The following is a 26,769-nucleotide window of genomic DNA, read 5'->3' as shown; positions in this document are numbered from 1 at the left end:
GTTGTTCCCGCAGTCCCGGCCTCAGGTCGGGCTGAGGCCAGGAACATGGGCATGTGGACCGTTCCACCGCTTTTCCTGGCTACCACACTTACGCGCGAGTAGCCAGGAAAAGCGGTGGACGGGCCACAGCGCTCCTGCCCCCCTTCCCTCGACTCCCCCCCCACAACCTCCCCTGGCCTCCGATCCCACCCCCTGTCCCCACGTCCATGTCCCGCCACACACACACCCCATCCCCACCTGCTGTGTCCTGCCGCCGCCAATGTCCCCAGCCAGTGTTTCCTGTTGTTGCCATGTCCTGCAAGCCGGACATGGTGACAACAGGAAACGCCGGCTGGGGAGATTGGCGGCGGCAGCAGGACTTAGCAGGTGGGGACAGGGAGGGTGGCGGGACATGGATGTGGGGACAGGGGGTGGGATCGGAGGCCAGGGGAGGTCGTGGGTAGGGAATCAGGGGAAGGGGGGCAGGGGTCCGAATTTTTTTTTAAAAAAATCCTTACCTTGGTCATTGGTGTGCTCTTGCGCACGCAGCCACTTTAAGTAAAAAGAAAATGGCAGACGCGATGGGGCTTCCCTCGGCCCCATCGCGCCTCAGGTATAGATGGGGTCTGTAGGCCGTGCTACTTCTAGCGCGGCCTGGCCCCTCCTCACGGCTGGATTCAGCGGTAGGTCTAGCAAGGCCCTAATAGGGTGACCACATGAAAAGGAGGGCAGGGCTCCTGTATCTTTAACAGTTGGATAGAAAAGGGAATTTCAGCAGGTGTCATTTGTATGCTTGTCGCACCTGGTGAAATTCCCTCTTCATCACCACAGTTAAAGCTGCAGAAGCTATACTGCAGCTATACTGTGACCAGATTTAAAAGAGGGCAGGGCACCTGCAGCTTTAACCGTGGTGATGAAGAGGGAATTTCACCAGGTTCTTCCTATATACAAATGACACCAGCTGAAATTCCCTTTTCAATACAAAAGGAGCCCTGTCCTCCTTTTCCTAGGGTCATCCTACACAACAACTGCCCAAAACAAATTATATATATGCTCAAAATGAAATGGGAAGGAAACTCTCTCCAGATCTTTCACAAGAATCCAAATGACTTCATGACTGAGGTTGTTGGAAACGCATGACATTTGAAAGTTCCTTCCTCCCACCCCGCCAACCTCTTCCCCCCCTACACACACACACGCTTAAAGACGGCAGCAAAGAAACAGAAGGCTCTTTAGGTTTTCCTGGCACGGAGCTTCAGCCATAATATTAAGCAGCCTTTGTTCTATAAAGCCAAGAGCAGCCCACATCATTGACACATACGACGGGCACACAGTGGATCGTAACCTGCCCTTCTATACATGCATGCACACACAAGCACATACTGTTCGGCTGTCCTCGAGTAGGAGATGCGTATTAATTGGAAGGCTGACATCTGAAATGGATTATTTCTTGCTGACCTGGTGGACACACCGTTGTCATGCCAAAGGCCTTCAGCTGATAAAATGGACAGGGTACTGCATCAGGAAGCCATGCTCCCATGTATAAAGGCGCTTCTCCACCACGTTATAAGAGAGCATCGCCAGGACGGGCACAAACTCCGCATTGTCCTGCTTGGGTAGGGGCAACTGTCTCTCGAAACGTGCGTCGGATAGGGACAGGTTCAGCTTGAAACTTGTGTCCAGCTGCTTTTCTCTCAAGAGGTCAAAAGCGAAAGCGACGTGCGCATAGTACTTGTCCGTGATGTACAGAACCCCGCAGGCGATGAACGCGTTGCCGGCTTTGGACTGCGGGTAGGTCGTATTGATGGACCGCAGCACGGAAAATGTCTCCTCGTCGATGCGCGCAACCGCAATGTGTCCGTCGGGCCTCGAATGGTACATCACCCAGAGTCCGTTTTCATCCACGGCTACGCTGAAGTAGGATTTGGAAGCACTGAAGAGGTACATGCGGTCATAGAACCAGGCGTTCTCGATATGGAGGGTTTTGGATATCTGTGTCGCGAAGTCATATCTGCAAGGAATGGGGAAGTTAAGAACAGCTACGTTAGAGAGTAGGGGTGTGCACCGATTATTTTTACGACAAATGGAAAACGAAACAAATGTCCACCTTTGGTTTTCATTAGTTTTAGGCTGAAATGAATGGCAGAACAATGCCGAATGAAGCTCCAATTGTTTGGTTTTTCATAGACTCGTATATCAGTCAAGGACGGGACCTTAGAGAAGATGCCCTGAATTACAAGATCTCTGAATTCTTTTTGAACCACCTACCCAGCCTTGCTTCCTTTTAAACCTGAACCTACCCAGACACTACGATCAACATCAGAGGCCTGGCTCTGAGTGCCTCCTCTGACAGAGGTTTGGAGGCTGGGAAATAAGGTCTTCTCATTGGTGCCCCCTGATTACAGAATGCTCTCACCAATGAGATCCGCTGTCATATTTTTGGTGCCAGGTTAAGATTGTCCTCTACTCCAGGGCATTCGATGTCATATGATGGGGCATTTATATCACTTGTCATTATTATTATTATTATTATTATTATTATTATTATTATTATTATTAATCTTGTGGCATGTATTGTTGTGAACTGCTTCAGCTATTGGGTGGTATAAAAATCAAATAAGCAAATAACAACAACATAAGCCACTAGCTATGGAAGTCAAAGAACTACGGCAACAGGAAAAGGTCACAATTATTCCGTTAGTCAAATCAGTCACTGGCATCACATCAAAAAACTATACAGACTTCAGAAACTGGGCCTACCAAAATACATCCACACCAATATCCAGAAAGCAGTCATATTTAAAACATGTACAATAGCCAGGAAATTTCTGAATCAGTAAAAAACAGCATGACTTGGCAAAGGCGATCATGTCTGTCTAGAAAAAAATGGCATGAGCGAGAAAAGAGAGATAATCATAATTAATTATTATTATTATTATTAATAATAATAATAATAACAACAACAACCACAATAAGAAACCTGCAAAGGGTAATTCTGCAAGGGGTTACACAGGCACGGCACACCCGCGGACGCTAGCCAACCACCACTAGTCAGGGCTAACCACCCTGTTCGTGTGAAACAGTGGTTACGGAAACTAGAAGAAAAGCCTCGAACGGGCAGCATCAAGGCCGAGAACGCTGCAAGAACCTAACACCCGGCCAAGATGGAAATGAAAAGGTAATGAATAAGGAAAAGAACAACCAGCCAAACTCGCCTCCAGACGTGTTTTGCCTGTTCCACAGGCAACTACCAAGTCGGGATGCCCGAGACAACACTTAGCATAGTCAGGTGAAATGGATCGTAACGTTATGCATTATTACCGTAAAAGCACACAACTCGAAATAATAGCATCAGGATACCCCACAGAACTACATAGACTAAGGCCACAGCTAGACCTGAGGTTTATCCTGGGATCATCCAGGGTTCGCCCCTGCCTGAGCACTGGATCCCCTGTGTGTCACCGAGATGAACAGGTTTGACCCCTGCACGATCCAGGGATAAACCTTAGGTCTAGCGATGGCCGAAGAGTTAGAATCATCAACAAAAAGGCTAACGAACACAGTCATAATTAAAACTAATCAACTGCCAGGAAATTTCTGAATCTGTAAAAGACAGCATGACCTGGCAAAGCCCCTCGCGTCCGTCTAGAAAAACCACCATGAGCAAGAAAGATATAATAATAATAATAATAATAATAATAATAATAATAACAACAACAACAACAACAACAACAATAATAATAACAACAACAACAACAACAACAACACCACAACGGTCCGCCAGCAGTGGCAGTGTTCCAGTCCTCCTGCAGAGAGAAGCAAGGAGGGAGGTCTCTCCGCCCCGCCTCCCCCAAGTCTGGGGTCCTTGCCTTAAGTGACATTTTCCCAAGGAGTATTGTCACTGCTGTAGCTCTAGGGGAAACTACCAGAGCCTTTCTTCCTGGCCTGCACCACTACCCTCCATGTGAAGTTCTAACCAGAGCAGGGGCCGCCCTCCTGTCTTCTCCTTGTAGAGCGATGACAAGCCAGGTGAGCGTGGAATGAAGGAAATGCTTTGGGGACTGGTGTGGTTGGCAACTTCCAAGGCCCAGTAAAATAACCCATGACGGAAGGAGTAAAAACATTGTTTCCAAGCAAGGAGGTTCAGCCAGCACCCAACCTTGTACTTGCCTTCTCAGCAGCTGGCTGAATGTTTAGTCTCTGAAGTCTTAAAGTAAGTAAGTGTGTGTGTGTGTGTGTGTGTGTGTGTTTAATTATCCTGATTCCTGACAGAACAATAACGGGAGAGCCTTGGAGATCAGTAAGCCACGGAACATAGTTCAAAGTGTGCTCAACTGGCGTCTTGCCATGGGCTGATACACAGTGTTGGAAGCAGTCTTCCAAGAATGGGCTTGACTGAAGGACGCATCCCAACGTGAACAAGCTCTCCTTTGATGATGCCCACCCACAGCCTCCCAAGGCATGAGAATGCATCCAAGCGGCAGGATCATGCGGCTGAAAGGCAACCTTGCCGTACAGTTTTGCTAAACGAAAGGACCACTGGGAAGAGGACAGTTCAGCGTCTAAAGCAGACGAGGCAAAGAAGCTCTTTCAAATAATGCCGATCCAATCCACAGTGTCCTTTTTTGTTCCTCAAAGCACAGAACGTGCCGCTTAAAAGAGATTTGTGAAATGCATTCTCTCCCTATCAATGTCCTGCAGAGACCCAATGGTCAGATTTAACCAGGGATGGGAGAACCAGCCATGTCCAGGTTCACAGAGACTATGCAAGCGCTTTGAACCTATCTGGCGCTGGTGCCACTTTACAAGCCTGTGTTAGAGGACACCTCCTCCCTGAAGCCTTCAAAGGCCTCCTGCGAAAGCATCAGTGGCTGACATTCGGAATTTCAACTATTCAATGGGGAGTGCCTTTAGCAGAATTAATTATGACCCCCGGAACCATCTTCCTTCTGTGGGTTTGGCCCCATCTCCACAGGGGCAGGCCAAGGAGAACTTCACGCCCACTTTCAAAGGGGGATGTTGTGGTTGGCTCAGCATCAAGCGTTTGGCTGGAGATTGGGAAGTGGCAGAGGCCAGCCTGAATACAGCTGGGAGCCTTGCCAGAGCATCCCAGACCAGTCAAGGCTGAGATCTCATCAACTCTCCCTCCCAGCTCATGGACAATCAAAGCTAACGACGTAGAGACCAGCTGGGCTTCTAAGCTGGTCACTGAGAAGACAAGCCGCAAAACTTGGAGGAATGGACAGATTCCCGGTAGGGAACTGTCAAGAGAGGGGGAAAGAAGGGAACTTCTTCAAACAAGTATTAGACGCATGCCAATCTGGATGCCGGTTAAGCAAGCGTTGCACGTTGACAGCAAGATAGATGGACAGATGGTGGCGACAGATGAATCTTCATCCTTTCCAAGCGGTCAGAAGGGGCTCTGGAGCATGGAGGTTGAGTGTCTGCTCTGAAAGCTAGCAATTTATTTATTTATTTATTACATTGTCATTCTTTGTTTCTTACTCTAAAGTAAGAGAGCTGGTGTAGTGGCTAGAGTGCTACGGCATTTCTCAAATGCCTCTGCTAAAGCTTCATTTAGACCTGTAATTTGGCTAGAATTTTTTCTATGCTTGCCTCCACCTTATTCATTCATTTTTCATTCATCGCGTTTACATCCCGGCTTTTTTCCTCCAAGGAACCCATAATAATCCTCCCCTCCATTTTTATCCTCCCAACAACCACCCTGTGAGGTAGGTTGGGCTGAGAGTCTGTGATGGGCCCAAAGTCACCCAGTGGGTTTCCATGGCCAAGCGGGGGCTAGAACCCGGATCTCCCAGCTCCCAGTCTAACACTTTAACCATTACACCACCCTGGCTTTTCTTTTAGGCCCCCCACCCCCCTTGCCTTCAATCGCTGGTCACCACTGGAATGCAGCATCAAAGAGTTTCTCCAAAATTGAATTCAGCCCTCGGGATGAAAGAGATTTGACACCCCTGTCCTCCAGTACAGGCGCCGGGATCCCCCTCCCCAATCAGTGATGGCGGAAGCAGCCAGTCCATTGGTGCACCACCAGACGACACGCCGCCGCCCCTCCCTACTTGCCCACTTACTTCACAATGATGCCACGTCCCATATACTGATAGTACAGTGCGTTGTTGTAGACAGCGTGGCCGCAGCCGTGATATCTCCACGGGAGCTCAGTGGTGTTGTAGGTGTTGTTCCACAGTGCCGTGATGTCCTGGTATTCCTTGATTACCTTTCCTGTTCAAAGGAGAAGGCATGGAAGAAGTTGCAATTGGTATCTCTTGAACCTGCTAGACTTCCTTGGGTCGCCCAAGCAAAGCTCCTTACAGAAACTAGGTGGGTGATGCAGGTTTTCCATTGCACTTGGAAAGGGCAGAAAGGGCAGGGACAGGATCTCGTTGGGAACAAGGCAAAATTCTTTGGGGATTTGTCTACCCCTGCTGTTGGATCCTCCCATTTGCCAATCCTTTCCCATGGGCTGAATGAACCCTGATTGCTATTTCTAATATGGAGAGGACCACATTGTACCTAAGAAGAGGAGCCATGCTGGATCAGACCAAGGGTCCATCTAGTCCAGCATTCTGTTCATGCAGTGACCAACGAGTTGCCCACAGGAAACCCTCTCCCTCTCTCATAAGACTAGAATCCAGGATCATCCCATTAAGCTGATTGTTCGGAGATACTTCTTTAGGTAAAGCTTCCCCTGGCATTGTTTTCAGTGGAAACAATTCCATTCCCCAAACAACCAGAACAGAACATCAACTTGCCCGAATCAATGGCTTTCTAAAAGCTGACTGGCCACCTTGCATGACAATCGGGATCCCAAGTTGCAGAATGTCCAGAGAACTTTGGCATCTGCTAGCCAAGATGTCAGATATGGATCTGAAGTTGAAGACCTGGTATTCTATTAGCTAAACAAGGCTATTTAGACTGCAGTTCTTTACTACACACACTTATGAGGGGGGAAGTCTCATTGAGTTCCGTGAGGCTTACTCACTTACTCTTGAGTGGACAGGCAGATGATTACATGGTAAGCACGTAAGAAGAGCCCTGCTGGATCAGACCAAGGGTCTTTCTAGCCCAGCACTCTGTTCACACAGTGGTCAACCAGCTGTCAACCAGGAACCCACAAGCAGGACACGGTGCAACAGCACCCTCCCACCCATGTTCCCCAGCAACGGGTGTACATAGGCTTACTGCCTCTGCCATGCGGCTGTTGTTAAAGATGAGGAACCTGTCGGGGAACAAAAGAGGTGGCAACTCTAATTCAGTACGGACATGGTTCAAGATGCAGGTTGAATTCAACACTCGGCTTTTAAGAATGAAGCACTCGGGGCCTCAGGCCTGGATTATTATTATTATTATTATTTATTTATATAGCACCATCAATGTACATGGTGCTGTACAGATTACACAGTAAATAGCAAGACCCTGCCGCATAGGCTTACAATCTAATAAAGTTGCAGTAAACAATAAGGAGGGAAAGAGAATGCAAACAGGCACAGGGAAGTGTAAACAGGCACCGGGTAGGGTGAAGCTAAACAGTATAGAGTCAGAACAAACTCAATATTTAAAAGCTATAGGGAACAGAAAGGTTTTTAGCTGAGTTTTGAAAGCTGTGATTGAGTTTGTAGTTCTCAAGTGTTCTGGAAGAGCGTTCCAGGCGTAAGGGGCAGCAGAAGAAAAAGGACGAAGCCGAGTAAGGGAAGTAGAGGTCCTTGGGCAGGCGAGAAGCATGGCATCAGAGGAGCGGAGAGCACGAGCGGGGCAATAGTGTGAGATGAGAGAGGAGAGATAGGCAGGAGCTAGACCGTGAAGAGCTTTGAAGGTCAGCAGGAGAAGTTTATATTGGATTCTGGAGTGAATTGGAAGCCAATGAAGAGATTTCAAAAGTGGAGTGACATGGTCAGAGCGGCGGGCCAAGAAGATGATCTTAGCGGCAGAGTGGTGGACAGAGACCAGCAGACTGATGTGAGACGAAGGAAGGCCAGAGAGAAGAAGGTTGCAGTAGTCCAACCGAGAGATAACCAGTGCGTGAACGAGAGTCTTGGCAGAAGAGACAGACAAAAATGGTCGGATCCTGGCAATATTATACAGGAAGAAACGACAGGATTTAGCTACTGCCTTGATATGAGGAATAAAGGAGAGCGAAGCTATCCGTTTTGGAGTCTCCCACATTTGATTTTTTTTTTATTTTTATTTATTTATTTATTTATTTATTACATTTCTATACCGCCCAATAGCCGGAGCTCTCTGGGCGGTTTTAATCATATTTGGTTCTTTCCAAAGGTGAAGAAGTGTGTGAATGTTGGTAAATTCTAATCAAAACGAGCTCAAATGAAGCCACCCATCCCTACCAGAGGGATGGAGAGCTTCGGCTATTGGGCAGTATAAAAATGCAATAAATGCAATCGATCAATCGACATGAGGAACACACTGACATTGACTCTGAAGTAGGGCTGTCACACTTTTTCTTAGAGTCATAGAATTGCTGAGTTGGAAGGGACAACAAGGATCACCTAGTCCAACCCGCTGCAATGTGCAGGAAAACCAATCCATGAGAGGTAGCTGTCCAGCCTCTTCTTAAAAACCTCCAGAGATGGAGAACCCACTGTGGCGTTACACCCCACAAGTCAGTTCCCAAATGTATGTCTGCAGTGTGTAAGTCTGTGGTTTTTAGAATGTTGGCCTGAGTGGGCGGAGTTAGAATGTCTGGGGAGGGGGAGGAGTGATATATAAGGGAATGATGGAGGGGACTGTGAGAGACTTTTGGGAACTCTTAGGGCCCTCTGTGTGTTTGCTCTTGGGGTTTAGAGTACTTGGGTCTGGAGAATTTGAGGTTCAGTGTAGAGAGCAGTGTCTTTGGAGTGTGGTGTGCACATAGTTGATGTATATTAAACAATACTGATAATAAAGAAAGCTCAAGAGTGATTGTGTGAGAGAAAGGAAAGTGTGTATGTGAATGGATGAAAGGATTGGATGAAAGGTTTCAAAAAGGTTTTTAAAAGTTTTATTTTGAAACAAAGCTTGTGAACTTTTTAAAATAAATTTCAATTATTTTGTTTTAACTACCACAAAAATCCCACGTGTCTGTTTGGCATTTAACATCTGAAGTTTATACATTTAGCACCCACTCTGACAATAATTCACCTCAGCACATACAACTCACAGCACATTATTTTATATATTGAAATCCTTCTCCATTTAACCCCTTTCTCCACATAGTTTGGAGGAAGGTGGTTTTTATCCCTCGCCTCAGGCGTATCAAGCGGTGGTGCTTGGCTTGAGCAGGGAGTAGCTGCAGCCGGGTCTGTTGTTCAGAGCCTGTGTCGTGGCACCCACAACCTCTGTAGGTAGACCGTTCCACTATTGTACAGATCTTACCATCAGGAAGTTTTTCCTTATATTTCATCAGAATCTAGGTAGCTATAACTTATACCCATTATTTCGGGTCCTAATTTCTGTGGCCATGGGAAATAGCCCTTGGCCATCTTCCCTGTGTCATGCTTTTATGAGCTGATAACACAACTGGAGTAGGCTCAAGCCACGACCAGTAGTCAGCAAACAAAAAATGTAACATGACTCCCAAGCCTACCTTGCATATATTTTTGAAGGCAGTGCTTTCTACAAGCCCGCATGAACTAAAGAACTTATTTACGCTTCAGATACAATTTGTGAGTCGAGTTTCCTGGAGACAGGAGGGAACGCCAAGTCCCCCATCTTTTCTGGTATATCTTTGAAGATTTATAGGAGCCAATTTTTGGTCCTATTGGGAATTCATGTATTTGGGGCATTAAAAAAAAGTTTTTTAAAAAATCTGTATAAAAATTCTTTTCCCACTGATGAAGACCTTGGGGTTGAAACGCGTTTTGGGATTGTTGTTTGTTGTATGTTTGTGGACCATTCTGTTTAAATTTTATCTGTGTATTATGATTAAATATATATTTTTATGGATACATGATTTTATTTCTACAGGTATAGCTCTAGTTGAATTTGGAACATTGTTTCTAATCAGTTTCCTTAAACCTATTTTGTTCTTTGGCCTGCTTTTATGTAACGTGTCTCCCTTTAGTCTTCTTTTCCCCCAGACTGAGCATCCCAAAGTCTCCAGGTACCTGTCTAGTCTTCCAAGCATTCTATCCTTCCACGCATTCTTTTCTTCCAAGCACACGGAAGGCAGTGAACCGCTGCACTACCTATGTTTTTCTGCTGTCCAAATGAGTTCGAGGTACTGTACCTCTTTCCCCCTCCCCACCCATTTTATCCTCACATCAACCCTTTGAGGTAGGTTAGGCTGAGGGGGAAAGGCGAGATAGTGGCCCCAGGCCACCCAGTTTGCTTCATGGCAAAGCGGCCATCAGGACTGAACTGACCTGAGAAATGCTCAGTGATCCAAATTTTGTCATCGCTTCTATTCGCAAGATCCATCATCCATGCTCCGTAGCTCTGATTCAGTTTGATGATCTCGGAAGGGCTTCCGATGGATTCAATGAGGCATTCTAAGAAGAAACAAACTTAGCACCACCAGCTGACTGGCTTTGGTCAACATTGTTCAGTGCAGACCTAGAAGAGATTACCGGTGGAGCAAATGGACATCATGGTTTGTTGGTTCTGCACCCCAAAACAGTACATTTTGGATGGTTAAGGATGGAATGATGAACACTGCAAGTGTTGAGCTCTCTTTGGGCCCTTTGATATTTTTATTTGGATATGTCACAGACATAGTTCCGATCAATGATGTGGTAATGAATATTCATTTACTGACGGCTGCCCATATGGCAACAAGCCATGGGCGGAAGAGAGTTAATCCTCCAAAAATTGATGATTGGTGTATGAGGGTTTGGGATATGGCCTCAATGATGAAATTAAGGAAGGGAGCAATCCTATGTCCCCTAGACAGTGTCTGGGTGTCGTAGGATTTTTCTGGCTGCAAGCACAGAGACAGAGCTCTGAGCTCAGAGCCAAGAAATTACATTCCCTGTCACCTCACTGCCGGCATGGAGTGAACTGTGATGGCTACCGCTCTGTGCTTGTAAAACTGAGCATGGAGAGGGTGAAAATGGGGTATTCTCAGGGTGGGAAGGGGAGGAGGCCTTGGAAGCCGGGTTAGACAGCAACTCCTAACCCCTCCCACTCCAAAACTCCCCGGGAAGATGCTCAAAATCAACTGCAGGGTGGACAGACCATGGAGAAGAGGTTCCCCACTGTCATCCATCCATCATGCATTGGTTACTCATAGGATGTGCCCTAATAGGAGTAGAGTCAGAGACGATCAGTCAATACTTTTCAAATAGAGTAAATAGAGTCACTTTATTTGATAGTAGAACAATAAAGTTCATAATCAATACAACTTTATTTACTGTTCAGGGCAATTTAACTGGCATGAGTTTGATTTTGTTTATAATTCTTCTTTGTTATCATGTATATTTATGGATCAATGTAAGATTAAATGTTCCCCTTTGTTTATCTACTAGGACTTTCCTCTGTAATAGCAAGCAAATATATAAAGATATTTTTTTAAAAAAAAAATAGATTACCAGGTTTTCTGCGCTGATAGAGGTGTGCCCGTTCTTTTGCTTTTCCTGCCAGGGTATCATCATTTGGGATGGCACAGGTTTCCCCTAAAATTGTGGGCAGAGAAAAAGAGAGAGAGAGAGAAAGAGCTGTGGTACTTTTGACAGGCAATTTTAATTCGTAGGGCAGCTGAAACAGACATACGAAAATGATTATTGTTAGATGGGTTATTCTTGTATTTATTTACTTTTAGCATTTAAAAACACACACACCCTCAAAACATAATTTATTTATTAATTACATTTCTATACCGCCCAATAGCCAGAGCTCTCTGGGTGGTTCACAAAAATTAAAACCATTCAAAGTATAAAACAACAGTATAAAACCATTCTATAAAATACAATATAAAAGCTAAACCAGATAAAAACAGCAGCAATGCCAAATTACAAATTTAAAACACCAAGTTACAATTTATTTATAGACTGTTAAAATGCTGGGAGAATAAAAAGGGCTTCACCTGGCGTCTAAAAGCATATAATGTAGGTGCCAAGCGAACCTCCTTAGGGAGCTCATTCCACAGCCGGGGTGCCACAGCAGAGAAGGCCCTCCTCCTGGTAGCCACCTGCCTCACTTCCTTTGGCAGGGGCTCGCGGAGAAGGACCCCTGAGGATGACAGGTACATACAGGAGGAGGCGTTCCTTCAGACAGCCTGGCCCCAAGCCGGTTAGGGCTTTGAATGTTAATACCAGCACTTTGAATCGGGCCCGGACCTGGACTGGCAGCCAATGAAGCTGGAAAAGGACTGGCGTGATGTATTTGTTTAAACCTTTTGGGTATAAAAGCTTCCAAAGGAGTTTGCAAATAGTAAAAAACATACAACAAAAAATACAAACGTAGGATTAAAGCAGCACAGCAAATGAAATGAAATTTTGAAAAAACACAGCATCAGAATTAGACCTTTAAAAAAGGACTGGATAATTAAAGTAAAAAGTTATTTGCTTAAAAAAACCCTAATCAAATCTGGTGCCATATGAGCCTCCCTGGAGAGAGCATTACATAGACGAGGTGCCAAGACTATGAATGGCCTTTCAAAGATGTTATGTTTGAATCTTGGTATGAAATTAAAAAAAAATCGTTACACAATTCTAACTATTCAGATGGGTTTGTTGATACTTACGATTGTACGTTGTCTTGGGTTTTATTTTGTTTTCCATTCCAGTGTATCAGAATAAAGTCCAGTTTCTAATTAACAGGTTATGTATGTGTTTACTGTGATTTACATTCTATTAGTAAGATTGGTTCTATCTTTTAGAACATGGCTCACATCCTTTTCAGCTCTTCTTTTATGGAAGGGGGTCCTGTGCCCCAGTTCTTCCACCCTGCACCTCCTCCTAGTTCCAGTTAACAAAGATATAACTGTTTCTAGATCTCCAGAAATTGCTGTGTCTTTTTAAGTATCCAAATAAAACTGAATGGGGTTGAAATCGATTTTTTCTTTTTCTGAATCCAATTTCCAGTATTTTCTTTGCATTTATTATTATTATTATTATTATTGTTGTTGTTCAGGTTTGGACAGGTTTGTTTGAGAGCAGACCGTACTTCAGATTCCCTTATTCGAGATTGTTTCAGGATTTAGATCATGGACATTGTGCAGCTGAGAGGTGGCAGGTTTTGAAACGGTGTATTCATTTCTTCAGCAGAAGAAACGATTAGATTTTGGACTCAAGAATGATCCCGAGGTGGGGGGTGCACTTTTATGTTAAGAACGAAGATGTTGTAGTATGATAAGGTATATGTAATAGTTTTTGATATTTGTACTCAACAATCATTCAATATGTATGCAGCAGATATTTGATGTTTTTTTTTTCTTATTGTGTTTTGTTTCAGTTATATTTTGGTAATGTTTATCTATGTTTATATAGTGTTGAAAATGAATAAAAAATTTTAAAAGAAAAAAAGAAACGGTGTATTCAGAAAACAAAACAACTCAAACAGTCAGGATTGTTTGAGGTTCTTTTTCGTAACTTCTCAAGCCACGAAATCAAGAGGGGCGTCTCGTACAACGCACCAAGGGATTCAGCATTGGCACGCAGCAGGTAAGATGGAGGTGTGCAGAATTTGCCTGCAATTGCCTCCCCTGGAAAAATGCATCATTTTTTATTGGTCTTGAGAATGTGGTTCAATCTCAAATTTCGCCATGTGACATAATAATAGGTGAAAAATAATATTATGGTTATACCGCTTCTCTCCGCAAAATGCAAACAGGTGTTGGGTGCTTGAATGGCTCAAGCAACGTGTCAGGGATGTTTGGGGAAGCCTCTCTTTGGAAGCCCCACTATTCAGAGACAAAATTTATTTATTTATTATTTATTTATTTAAGGATTTTTATGCCGCCATTCAGCCAAAAAGGCTCTCATGGCGGCTTACAAAAGTATTTCTTGACAAAATGGCGCCTGACAGTCTATGAGCTGCCCAAGTTTAACATCCAATGTCCATCTCAAAGCCAGACTCCTATAGCTGATTTTGTGTGTTGTTTTCTTTCTCTGGTGTGACAGACGCCCCACAAGTACTGAGAAGATATAACGCTAGCAGTTGTCTTGATGAGATCAACAGCGTGATCCTCTTCAGATGACAAGCTAAGCCACAGCGGTTAAGCCCTTTGAGCTAACATCATGGCTTTGCATGTCATGTGAACCATGATTTAGCGGGGCGTGTCATGGTGCCTACATAACCACGGTTTAAACACACTTACTAACCATTTGCTGCGAAAGAGTTTGCAGCCTAACCATTGCTTTGTGTGTTGTCTGAACAGGCTACATACTTTTGGCTCTTCTCTCAGGAATTCCTCCTCCATTCCCTGATTAAGATTAACCATGATGAAAACTGCACAGGCGCGATCCATGTTGCTAATCCCTTTTAAACAAGGCATCAAGCCAACCGTGGTTAGTGTTAACCATGGTTTGCACCAGCACAGACAAAACAATGCACCCTTAAAATGTTTTGTTTATTAAGGTGCTTTGTGGTGGTGGTTCGATTTTTACATAATCACAAAATAATAAACACAGAGACTGTAACGGTTCAGTGCTCGTGTATGTTAAAGCACATGGAAACATGGAGGAAAAGGGGAGGGGGAAGAGTGAAAAGGAAAATACATGCTAAAGAAAGGGAATCCCATACTTGAAATAAGTATCTTACATATCTTATGATATCCTTACCTAAGAAGAGTCATACTCAGGAACAGCCACAGATTGAGGAAAGTGGTCATCAAGGTTTTCCACATACATAGCAAATGCTACATCAGTCTTGTATTTAATAATTCACCTGGTCACCACAGGTGTCTAGGAATTACAAGCAGGTGAGTGAGAGGGCTGGCGGAAGAAGGGAACAGCACCTACTTTGCATGCAGGATGTCCCCAAGTTCAATACCCAGCACCTCCAGGTAGGGCTAAGAAAGAATCCTGCCCAGAGAGCCACTGCTAGTTAACGTCAACAATACGAGGCTAAACGCACCAGGGTCCTGACTCAGTACGCAGCAGATTCCTATGGGGGGGTGGGACCCATAACCCAACTCTCACCGACCTCGTTGGTTCCTCTTCCAGCCACAGAGGAAGGGGCTTCCTTCTTCCGCAGCCAGCAGGCTAGCAGAGGAGGGAGGGATCTCCCCGTGGCTCCTCCACTCGCCCTTTATGCTTCCATGCTTGCCGAGGCTAACCAGAGTATTTCATTGAAATCGTTTTCAGCTGTTTAAATTGTGCATATTGAAATTCGATGCTGTATTTTATTATTTTGTATCTGCGGTTTTGATTTGATGAATTGGTATGGACCGCCCAGAGAGCTTTTCGTATTAGGAAGTATAGAAATGAAATAAAATTATCATCATCATCATCATCATCATCATCATCATCATCTGAGCCGGAGGCCTTTGTCACATCTTGTGGCTGAGAGTCCTATGACTGAATTACATGTTGTGTGACATAGTTGCTCTTTTTGCCTGTCCTGAATATACTGCCCACCAATTGCATACACACACACACACACTCATTCCCCATCTACTTTCTCCAGTCCGTGTCCTTAAGAGTACCAGTAGCACCCTTAAACAGCTTTTTTATCTTTTTGTGTGGAATGGTCAAGGCCCAAGCTAGCATACCCAAAGAAGCCGAAGAGCTTGATTTGTGTTTGGGAATTAATGAAAAAAGGAACAGAAAGTCTAAGGCCAACGATGTTTTCAGTTGGAGTCCATCCAAGGCCTGGAGATCACTTCGTACAATACATATGTACCCATCTGCCTGAAAATCATGAGCCTGCTCGACACTCAGAAAAGGCTACCAGGGTCTATGTCAAGAGTAGGCACCTGCTGAGGGCCCACTCCAAAGAGCCGCTTGGAGTTGCTCCTTCTCTTCACTGTTGCAACCTGCTTGTTCAACTGTGTGGTGGTAAGGAGAAGGAGGTGCCCCTTCCTGTCAAGCAAGCAAGAGGTGGCCATACTGGGAAAGAAGATGAGGAGTGATAGTAGCTGGTGGCAATGGTGGTGAAAAGGTAAGAGTCCCTGAGGGAGGGAAACCACTGACAATGCCTTGATGAAGGGCCCTTCAAAACCTGGAGACTGCACTGCTTACTACTTCAGGGTGAAGTTCCAACTCCACGGGTGCAGCCCACAAAAGCTCCCTCCTTGTGCTCATAGATTGTCTCCCTGCTCGTAAAAGGAACGGGAAAGACCCTGCACACGTGGAGCTCTGCATACGCAACAGAACCCTTGCTTGCACATCCGAGCCCAAAGCCAAGAGGAATTCAATATGTGCTATATAATATAGGCAAAATTAAAGCTTAAACACATCGGCCGCAATCCAACACAGAACGAGGCAGCCTTAAGTGCAAAGATTTCAAGGGAGCTTGTTCCCTCCTTCCAGGTGTTGCTTCACTGAGTGGATAAGGTCCGAATTGGCCTTAAGCCTCAACTTCGGCTCAGAGAAGACACATCTCTTAACCATGGTTTGATCCCAGATTTGGACTGAAACCATGGCTTAATTTGCTAAACTACGCCCTGCTCCTCAGAGGCACCAGCTAGAGCTGCAAGTCACGATGTAGGCAAAGAGGACGGAAAGGTGGGGAGGCGACCTTAACTGTGGTTTGTTTAGTGCCAATGTAAAGCTTAACCGGAGTTAATAAACCATGGTTTCAAACCAGGGTGGGCAGAAACCTATCCAGAAGTTTTGGACTTCTACTCCCAGAAACGCCTACCAGCGTGGTCAATGATAAGCAGTGCTGGGGGTTGAATTCCAAAACATCTGGAAATCTACTTTCTGCCAACCTCTGGTTTGGAGAAGCCCACTTCGAGTCCTGCTGCCACAATTCAGCTGTGTGGCCTATTCTTAATCATGGTTTGGGCATTAAGCATTACATGTGATCCATGATTTTGATGAGAGTGGAGTTGAACCCCTTCCTCCTGTGCTGTTTTCCAGATCTAAACTGCTCCTCCTTTGAAGATGTTCTTAATGCCACAGGGGATGGATTGGAAGAGAGATACCTGTAGTATGACTGTTTGTACACACACACACACCAGATTAAATAGCAGCTATTTTAATCTCAAAAACTGCTGTGGATAGAGCAGTGCCACTACTCTGATCAAAATCAGGACTCTCCCCTCAAATTGCTTTAAAGCCAGGAGATCCGATCATGGCTCTAGCCTTGAAAACCTCATATTCAACTCTCAGAAGTTCATAGCCTCAGCCAGCAGAATCAGAACAAGAAGATATGAAATTCTGCTATCTATCTCACTCTTCTCTTCACCAACTAGATGCTTTCCAGGCATTTTGGACTACAACTCCCATAAGGCACAACCAGCAGGACCAAAGGCCTGGGGATGATGGGCACTGAAGCCCAAAATGTTGCACTAAACCCAAAGAACGGATGGATTTTGGCATTGGCATGGGTTCATCGAAGGCTCCCACCAGCCAAGGCCTACCTTGCAAACGGCTGCTCATATCCGTACCACCAATTATCTGCTTCTCTTCTCATTAGATAAGACAGAAGCTAGACACAGCAGGGGATGGAACCAGTGGGGCGCCAGTTCCTACGGCGAGCTAATCAAGCAGCCCCCAAAATAGTACAAAGAGGAGAGGGCAAGAGCAATGTTCTCCTCCAACATCCTTGAAGTGGCACGTTCTGTTCCGAAGCACTGGAAGAGGGCCATGTTCCCACTTCACAGTCTCATTACTAGGACGGGGTCCATCTTCAACGGAAAAGGTGAGACGCTCCAGAAATAGGATGGCAGAACAGTGCTCCTGTGGGGGGCTCGCTTTGGATGCTCGGCTTTGGGAAAACAAGACGACCGGCATACAGAGGAGAACTCCTCCAAAGGCCCAAGTGACCATGGCCCTGAATGCGAATCTGAAGATGACTTTCAGTGGCCATGAGCAAAAAGAAAATGTCCAGGAGGTGTAGGATGCTGACATACTACGACAGCTAAGCATGTCTGGACATGGAGAGGGCCTGGAAGGGTGACTACATGTAACGTAGTCTCTGTTTACAGGATCGGAACATACCCGGGTGGAGGGTGGAATATAAATTAAAGGAAATAAGCATGAGATGAATATATAGAGAAAAGGCCCAGCAGTGACTAATAGTTCTGACAAACCAAAGTGTCGCGTCCGTTTTTCAGAGACCATATTCCCTCTGAATCTGGGAAAAGAGCAGGTGATGGATGGATCTCGGTGTCGTACTTAGCTTGCAAGGGGGGAGGATGTCTGCCTGTTCATAGCCCAAATTGCTGCTTCTCTGGTGCTATTTCCTTTCCCCACCCCCACCCCTTTTGTTACGTCTTCTCTCTCTTTCTCTTTCTCTCTCTCTCTCTCTCTCTCATTCTCATTCACTAGGTGGTCAGCTTCAATGTAACGCCACATTGTTGATCACACTTGGTGCTGTGACAACATCTCTGAAAGCAAAGAAAGCCAATTCAGAGCGATGGCACAGTCCGTCCTCTATCTCCTTACCCTCACTCTAAATTGGAGCCCGACCACAGCCTGGATGGGCGTAAGGAGGGGAAAGGGTGGGCCGCCACTTGGGCTGCTACGGTCAGACAAAGCAGGCAATTCCTGGCCAACCACACTACGGCAGCTGGACCTCCTGCACCTTTGCCTTTCACCTTTGCTGCCTGATGGTCTTTAGCTGCTCTTGCAAAGGGGAGGGGGGCGGTAATTGCCAGAAAAGAGGGGACACTTTTCACAGTGGGCAAAGTGGTTCATGAAAAGCACACATACAGCCCATCAGCTATTTGAAGAGGACAACCAAACCTAGCCACTTGAATTGTACTGCAAAGTCATCATGCAATCATCTGCGTGGCAATAAGTGCATGCAAAGCTACACGGATGGTATAACAGGCAGCACAATGTTTTCTTTGGATGCTTCCCATTCCTCTGGGGCCAGATCTGCAGGAAGGAACGCAACGGGAGCCACACGGCTAGGGGAACTCTCTAAAAGGGAGCCAGTGTGGTGGAGTGGTAAGAGTGCTAGACTGGGAATCGAGAGATCCGGGTTCTAGTCCCCACTCGGCTATGAAGATCACTGGGTGACTTTCAGCCAGTCACAGACTCTCAGCCCAACCTACCTCACAAGGTTGTTGTGGTGAGGATAAAATGGAGAGGAGGAAGACTGTGTAAGCCTCCTTGGATATAAATAGAAGTACTCTAAAGGAGCTCTCCAAGGTGCTGAAACTTACTCTGACCCTATTTTGTGGTTAGGTTTCAGCACTTTGGAGAGCTCCTTTAGAGTTCTGGCTGGTCCTGGCTGAAACGCAGAATGAATTCACAGCCCCACCGAAACTGGAGCCAACAGTCTCCACTGGGGTTGGACTTGACAGCCTAGCAAGTTCCCGCTCTAATTCTGTGATTCTACAATCCACAGTCCTTTTGCATCATCAGAGGCCTCCACCAAATTCCCCCAAGGCCATTGTCAAGATGCTATGGTGCAGAGGCAGAACCCTTCTGGGTTCCCTATCAGAACGCTAAACAAAAGAGTTATATTTCTTGGGCGAAGCTGTTTCCTGAGACCACCAATGGAGCGTTTTTAATTTAAACACAACCTTGTCGTTTCCAGACCCCCGTGCTGCAATCTGGAACATAAATCTTTACTTTCAAAGGCTTATTTTTCTGCCCAAGCCATGGCTATCTGCCCTGTCTCCCTGCTCTCCCGACTCTATGACTATGCTCCTTATCTCCCACAAATGCACGCCAACCCCTGGTTTGATTCCAGGTTCAGGGAGTGAAGGAGAAAGTAGGGTGAAACGAAACGCCCTTTGCAAGATCCTGGAAAGGAGAAGACGGAGGGATGGGACGGGACAGATGAGACATGGCAGCGCCCTTCAAGTGCCTGAAGGGCTGTCTCGCAGAAGAAGGGCAAAGGCACACTCTCTGTTGGCCCAGAAGGCAGGGAGGTAGGGTCCCAGTCAACTTTAGTAGAAACGGCTTGACAGTAAAAGCATATTGACAATAAAACCAATTGCCCAAAGGCATGGTGGCCAATCCCGCGTTGGAGGTCTTCAAGGAGGAGCTGGACAGGCAGCCATCTCTTGGGGATGCTCTCGCTTTGGATGTCCTGCATCAAGCACAAGCTTGGACTAGATGGCCTCCAACTCTATGCTTCTATGACCTCCCCATCCTCATTCAAACACCCTGAAGTGTCCAGAAAGCATCACGGGCATTATCTAGTTGCACTCTATACAACAACGCTTTACAACAACCCAGTGTTATAGGATGGCGTGGCAGGCTCTGAGGTTTGAGAGAGCGAGAGAAAGAGGTGCTTTACTTCAAGCCACAGAGTGAGTTCATGGCAGAGCTGAGAATCGAACTGGGGACTTCCAGATTTGCTGCTTAGGAGGCAACCCTACACCCACTGACCAGGGTGTAGGCACCACTGAGCACAGTGGGATTCACACCTGTGTAAGCTTGAACAGCCACCACATGACATCGGGACGGCACACTCACCTGTACACTCGGCGCTGTACATTTTCTCCTGAGCTTGGGGCTTTCCTTTGCGCTTCCCAGGGGGCCCTGCAGGTCCTGGGGGGCCTGGGGGACCAGGAGGGCCTGGAAGCCCCGGATCACCTTTCGCACCTAGCGGAGCGGAAGACAAAGAGTCATTCTATGAGAACATCAGAAGAGCCCTGCTGGATCAGACCAAGGGTCCATCTCGTCCATCACTGTGTTCACACAGTGACCAACAAGCTGTCGACCAGGAAACTATGAGCAGAACATGGATGCAACAACACCCTCCCGCCCATTTTCCCCAGCAACTGGTGCACACAGGCTTACTGCCTCTGATACTGGAGGCTGCACTTGGCCATCAGGACTAGTAGCCATCAATAGCCTTCTAGAAGAGTAACTACAAGAGACAAATGCTACAGGCTTTGCACCTTTCAGACTGAGAGGTGTTTTCAAGCGGATCCAATGCGGGAGTTTAGAAGGTGATATTTTTGTAGCCTGCAGATCCAAATTTTAACAGTCAAGTCCTCATTCTGTGACCCTAACCCCCACGACCCTAGAGAAACACGATACTCCCAGAGATTCCAAGGCAACCTCAGTAGCCCGGCTCTGGAGACTGACGATCCACAGCTTCAATGCAGCATCATTTACACCAGGAATGAACAGAAAGTAGACCAGGATCTAGTGGTAGATCTCTCAGTGGTCACACTGATGAGGACAGATGGATGTTGAAGTCCAAGTGTCCAGAGACCGTTAGGCTGAGGAAAGGCTGCATTGACATCTAATTCAGAAAGTGCATTTCTTCTCACCTTCTGCTAGGAGTTCATTATTTGCATCGCCTTTGTCACCCTTGGCGCCTCTGGTCCCTTTTTCTCCTCGGGTCCCTTCTTTCCCAGGTAAGCCAATTTCGCCGGTGTCTCCTTTCTCGCCTCTCTCACCAGGTTCTCCTTTAGGTCCTAGCAAACCGACAGGAAAGTTAAATACCATGTGTGAGATGTGACTGCTGGGACAATTAAATAAGGTCAGAAGCGAAGTCTGAAGTGGTACAGTCAACACAGGGGGACTATACCCCATGACTGGACTTTTGAACTGGCTGCACAGATTTAAGACATGACTGCAACAGTTAAATAAGATGAGGAGCAAAGTCTAAAGTGGTACGGTCACCGCAGGAGGACCGTACCACATGGCTGGTCTGAACTTTTGAGTTCGCTGCAGAGGTTTGGGGAAGGTGGGAACAAGGAAGATATGGGGAAGTGTTAGCCACATATATCTTGAGTCTGTGAAGATACCTATTTTTCCTCTTTTCCCAGATTCTCCCTTTTGCCCAGGAATTCCGGGAATCCCATCCGATCCATTCAATCCAGGCAATCCATCGAGCCCAGGGGGACCTGATCAAGCCAATGAAATATATATTTTAGAGACTTCTGCTTCCCAGACAGGATATCATCCATCATCAAAAACTATTTATCCCATTGCTTCATTTATTAATTACATGTATATTTCATTTCATTTCATTATATTAATATACAGCTGCATAGACAAAGCTGGCTGGGCAGTTCACAACAATTAAAAACCATTAAAAGCTATATCCCACCTTTCTCCTATCATGGAACTCAAGGAAGCATCCCAGGGCTGATGTCAAAGGTAGGCATGAGAAGGCACTGGCCAGTGCCCCATATCCCAGTGGGGGCCCACTGACAAGAGCCCACTGGACCAGCTCCTCCTCTTCACCATTGCAACTTGCTTGTTCACCTGCTGACTGCAATTCAGCCATCACATCCTCTCTGAACCCTGGACCTCAATCCTATTCATAGTAAAGACAGAACTCTACGCCAGGCCAAACGGGGCCGGGGGCCAAAATGGCAAGCCCCTGTTGAGGTTCCCTCTATCCCTCCGCAGTGCATAGTACAACTTCCCTCATGCCTTGATGCCATTACACCATGTATCCTCTCTCCCACTGTTCTATATCCTTGGCTGCCACTGGTACAAAACCATTCAATGAAGTCAACCACAACTGGTTGGCCGCTGTGTGAACAGAGTGCTGGACTAGATGGGCCCTTGGTCTGATCCAGCAGGGCTCTTCTGATGTTTGTATGTCTCCCGTTCACACGAAGCAAGCAGCCATCGCAAATGCAAGCAAGAATTGGGCCCGGGATGAGTGACAAGATCATGTTTGGCGCAATCTTGAACATTGTTCATTCACCATCCCTAAAATTAACTAAATCAATATCATGTGTGGCACTTGATTCTTTTTTTAAAAAAAGGATTATCGTAAATGCTTAGCTCACTGATGAAATTTCTGTAGTTTCATGGTATCCAAAATTGATATCTCATGGAAGAAAAAGACACTATGGTGTGAAAATTTAAAACAAACCTCAGTTACTGCATTTGCTTTCAAATGGTTTGAAGTGAGGCAACTTTGTAGGTTTGGATGATTCTGCAATGCAGATAGTAGAAGAGAAGACTGAGGCTTAAAACAGAATCTAGAAATATATTTTCAGAAAATATGGGTTGGAGGCAGGCATAGCTATACTTTGAGTGGACCCATTGAAATCAATGGGACTTAAGTCATGATTAACGTACATCCCATGGATTCCAAGGAGTCTATGAGTTAATCTGGATCCAAACCTGGATTCAATTTCTACACCAACTTTGAGGGATTCTTGTGGAAAACATTAAGGCTGGAATCCTAAATGCTCACAACGGAGTAAGTCCCGTGGAGCACAGTTGGAACTTACTTCCAAATAACCATAGATAGGACTGTACTATTCCTTTACAAAAACAAGCCACAATTTTTAGGAAGAAAGGAGAAATCTCCCAATTTTAACTAAACCAACTTGCACAGCCTGATCCGATGCAAGTTTGATCAGAAGTAGCTGCTACTGATTTAAATGGAACTTCAAACCTGGCTACATGTTATACCCTTTGCAAGAGAACTCCACCTTTTGACAGTTCTGAAGGCTCCCCTTCCAGTAGGAAGAGAAAGCTGAAGTGGATAGAAATCACACATATATTTATTATTTTTATTTATTATTTAATTATTTTATTTATTTCATTTTATTTATATTGCAAAAGCATAGCCACTGGCCACCTTTCTACATCCAGATTTTTTTTCCTCCTCTTATCTCACTGCTTAGCAGCTAACTTTCCCTGCTCCACCCCCCTCCCAACTCGTAGGGAAAATCAGCTGCTAAGCAGAGAGATAAGGCAAGATAAACAGCAGAAGGAGATTGGTGGCCAATGGTTTCTGCTTCCCCCATGTTCGCTTGTGATCCCCTCTGGATGTCTCTGCCTGTCCCCAAGGGAGTCTTCAGAGTTCTCAACAGGCAGAGGCTACTTTTCAAGTGGTGAGAATATCCATGGTCAGGCTCATAGAATCATAGAATAGTAGAGTTGGAAGGGTCCTACAAGGCCATCAAGTCCAACCCCCTGCTCAATGCAGGAATCCACCCTAAAGCATCCCTGACAGATGGTTGTCCAGCTGCCTCTTGAAGGCCTCTAGTGTGGGAGAGCCCACAACCTCCCTAGGTAACTGGTTCCATTGTTGTACTGCTCTAACAGTCAGGAAGTTTTTCCTGATGTCCAGACGGAATCTGGCTTCCTGTAACTTGAGCCTGTTATTCCGTGTCCTGCTCTCTGGGAGGATCGAGAAGAGATCCTGGCCCTCTCTGTGTGATAAGCTTTGAAGTATTTGAAGAGTGCTATCATGTCTCCCCCCAATCTTTCTTCTCCAGGCTAAACATGCCCAGTGCTTTCAGTCTCTCTTCATAGGGCTTTGTTTCCAGACCCCTGATCATCCTGGTTGCCCTCCTCTGAACACGCTCCAGCTTGTCTGCGTCCTTCTTGAATTGTGGAGCCCTGAACTGGACGCAATACTCTAGATGAGGCCTAACCAGGGCCGAATAGAGAGGAACCAGTACCTCACGTGATTTGGAAGCTATACTTCTATTAATGCAGCCCAAAATAGCATTTGCCTATCTTGCAGCCATATCGCATCGTTGGCTCATATTCAGCTTGTGATCTACAACAATTCCAAGATCCTCATAGCATTGCAGCCTTAACGGGCCTTTGACGCTGGAAGAACCCTAGAAAAACAGGTCCTCACCATATTGAATTGGTACGATAAAGGGTTCGATAAAAACATTCTTGTTCTTGTTCTTGTGCATATAGTGCCATCAGTGTGGTGCTATACAGAGTATAAGAGAACAGTACTCTGCCCCCAAGGGGCTCCAATTTGATACAGGGGAAACAACAAAGGGGAGAGGAAGCAGGACAGGGATAAGCAAGGAAGGCCACAGCTAGACCTAAGGTTTATCCTGGGATCATCCAGGGTTCGCCCCTGCCTGAGCACTGGATCCCTTGTGTGTTACCTAGATGAACAGGTTTCACCCCTGGACGATCCAGTGATAAACCTCAGGTCTAGCTATGGCCAAAGTCATATGCAGCTCTTTGTGTCACATGTGCTTAGATTCAGTTACAGACCCAGTCGCAGTAGGGTTTGGGAACATAAAGGAAAAAGGGTTATTACCTGGCAATCCTGGTGGCCCTAAACAAAATATGAACAAAAGAAAAAAGAACCAAAAAAAAGAAAAACAGTGAGTGCAACATGACACTAAAACCAAGAATACAACTCTTATGAATAGGACTAAGCCAATGTCATAGTGAAAACAACACGGAAGTATCTCAAGGAACTTTGTGCACGCTTTATGTCTACACGTTCAAACCACTTCCAGATCTGGTTAATTTCATCGCTTCCCACCCAGGAATAGCGTTCTACTCGTGGGCCCCTAGAACATGTTTCTTGGGGCTTTGTTGTCATCATACAGGGGTGTTTGTGTGCTGATCCCCTCCCTCTTATTTCTCAGCGGCTTCATTTTGGCTCAAATCCCATCGGCACGCTGGCACTAGGTTTGGTATTAGAAGCAACAAGAATGGGCTGAGGGTCCTCTTTACAAAGAAAACGTAGCTTTTTCACAGAATGAACCCTGGTTATTAGCACAAGGTTTTCTGCATCCTTTGGCAGGGTGGGGTGGGTGGGTTGCATTTACAAGCATCCAAAATCACACGTGGTGTATATTTCTGTTTTCCCCCCATGGACAGCACAGGGGTGGGATATCAGGAGACTGGCATGTATGGATGGACCAGTTTCCTTATAATCCAGGCCAGTTTCAGATGAGCTCATTCATAGGTCCATTCCATCCTGGTTCTGCATTAATCAGCATTTGCATTTTCTTTTAGAAACCTGCATGGCATTTGATATCGAAATAGTATTTTTGAATGTATTTTCTCACAAAATATGTTTTTTTATTTAATTTTTTTCTCTCAAAGTATGCATTTCTAAACATATTATATCATAAGATATGCATTTATTTAGATGGATTTGGGTACTTCTTTTTTTGAGCTGGGAACTGCATAGCAAAAATTGGGAACTGCAAAGTCCAAAGGATAACTGCATTCTAATCCGTACATTGGTCTGGCACTGGGGTCTCCAACATGGCACCCAGGGGCACCAATGTGCCCACATACGTCTCTCTCGGTCCCTACCAGATTCCCTGCTCCTCCTGATTTTTTATCTTGTTTCTTAAAATAATTTTAATTAATTATTTTTAAACAGAGAGGCTGGCATGCTGCAAAGTGAAAGGATGCCCTCCAGAACCATCGGGTTAAAAACAGGCAGCACCAACCCCATACACACCTTAGCAATGTACTTAGATTCTTGAGCAAGTTACTTTTCTTTTAGTCTCACCAGTTTGCCTTCTGGGAAATGACTGCTTGGTTACCGGCCATTGTCCACCGTGGCAGCCATTTTATGAACAACCAAGCCCCACTCCCACGGCAGCCATTTTGTGACAGCACCCATGACACTCTCTCAGAATTCCAAATGTGCCCACCAACCCAAATGAAAGCCTCACGTATCCCTCCTGGCATATGCCCAGCGGTTAAGAGAAAACAGTGGGTTATCCTTGGAGAAATGGTCTCTCCACGCTTCCCCATGGGGAAAACATGGTTTGCTGCTGTACCACTACAGAACACTGGAGAAACTACGGAACACATGATACTTTGAAAAATACAAAAGCTGAAGAATCTTCCTTTCCTTCCCTCCCAGTTCAGCTTGTTGAAACCTAATCTTCAAAAGCAAATAAACAAACGTGATTCTCGATCCCAAGCCCAGCAGGGTCTTAAATTTCACCCAATTTGTTCTTTGACAGAACATGTGTCCTGCCAGGGGAGTCTGGCTGCGACTCAAGTAATTGCTCCACAAGGTGTGCGGCATGTCTGCCTTTTCGCTCGCGCC

The 26,769-nt window shown here is 45.7% G+C and overlaps 1 protein-coding gene across 1 annotated transcript in view; it reads right to left on the bottom strand.

Annotated features, from left to right (window-relative positions):
• Positions 1-1,178: 1,178 nt before the first annotated feature.
• The window catches only part of GLDN (gliomedin), a 35,842-nt gene continuing 10,251 nt past the window's right edge, over positions 1,179-26,769 (bottom strand). The window contains exons 3-10 of the mRNA XM_063142527.1: positions 25,003-25,020; positions 21,764-21,862; positions 21,284-21,430; positions 20,478-20,606; positions 11,523-11,606; positions 10,359-10,484; positions 6,072-6,222; positions 1,179-1,990 (exon numbers count right to left, since the gene is read on the bottom strand). Of these exons, the coding sequence (XP_062998597.1) occupies positions 1,471-1,990; positions 6,072-6,222; positions 10,359-10,484; positions 11,523-11,606; positions 20,478-20,606; positions 21,284-21,430; positions 21,764-21,862; positions 25,003-25,020 (1,274 nt within the window). The 3' untranslated portion in view covers positions 1,179-1,470. The remainder of the gene's footprint in view (positions 1,991-6,071; positions 6,223-10,358; positions 10,485-11,522; positions 11,607-20,477; positions 20,607-21,283; positions 21,431-21,763; positions 21,863-25,002; positions 25,021-26,769) is intronic.

Source organism: Elgaria multicarinata, chromosome 16 (assembly GCF_023053635.1).
Source record: "Elgaria multicarinata webbii isolate HBS135686 ecotype San Diego chromosome 16, rElgMul1.1.pri, whole genome shotgun sequence".
In the NCBI taxonomy this organism is placed as follows: Eukaryota; Metazoa; Chordata; class Lepidosauria; order Squamata; family Anguidae; genus Elgaria; species Elgaria multicarinata.
This window is presented reverse-complemented; position numbering and strand designations above follow the sequence as displayed.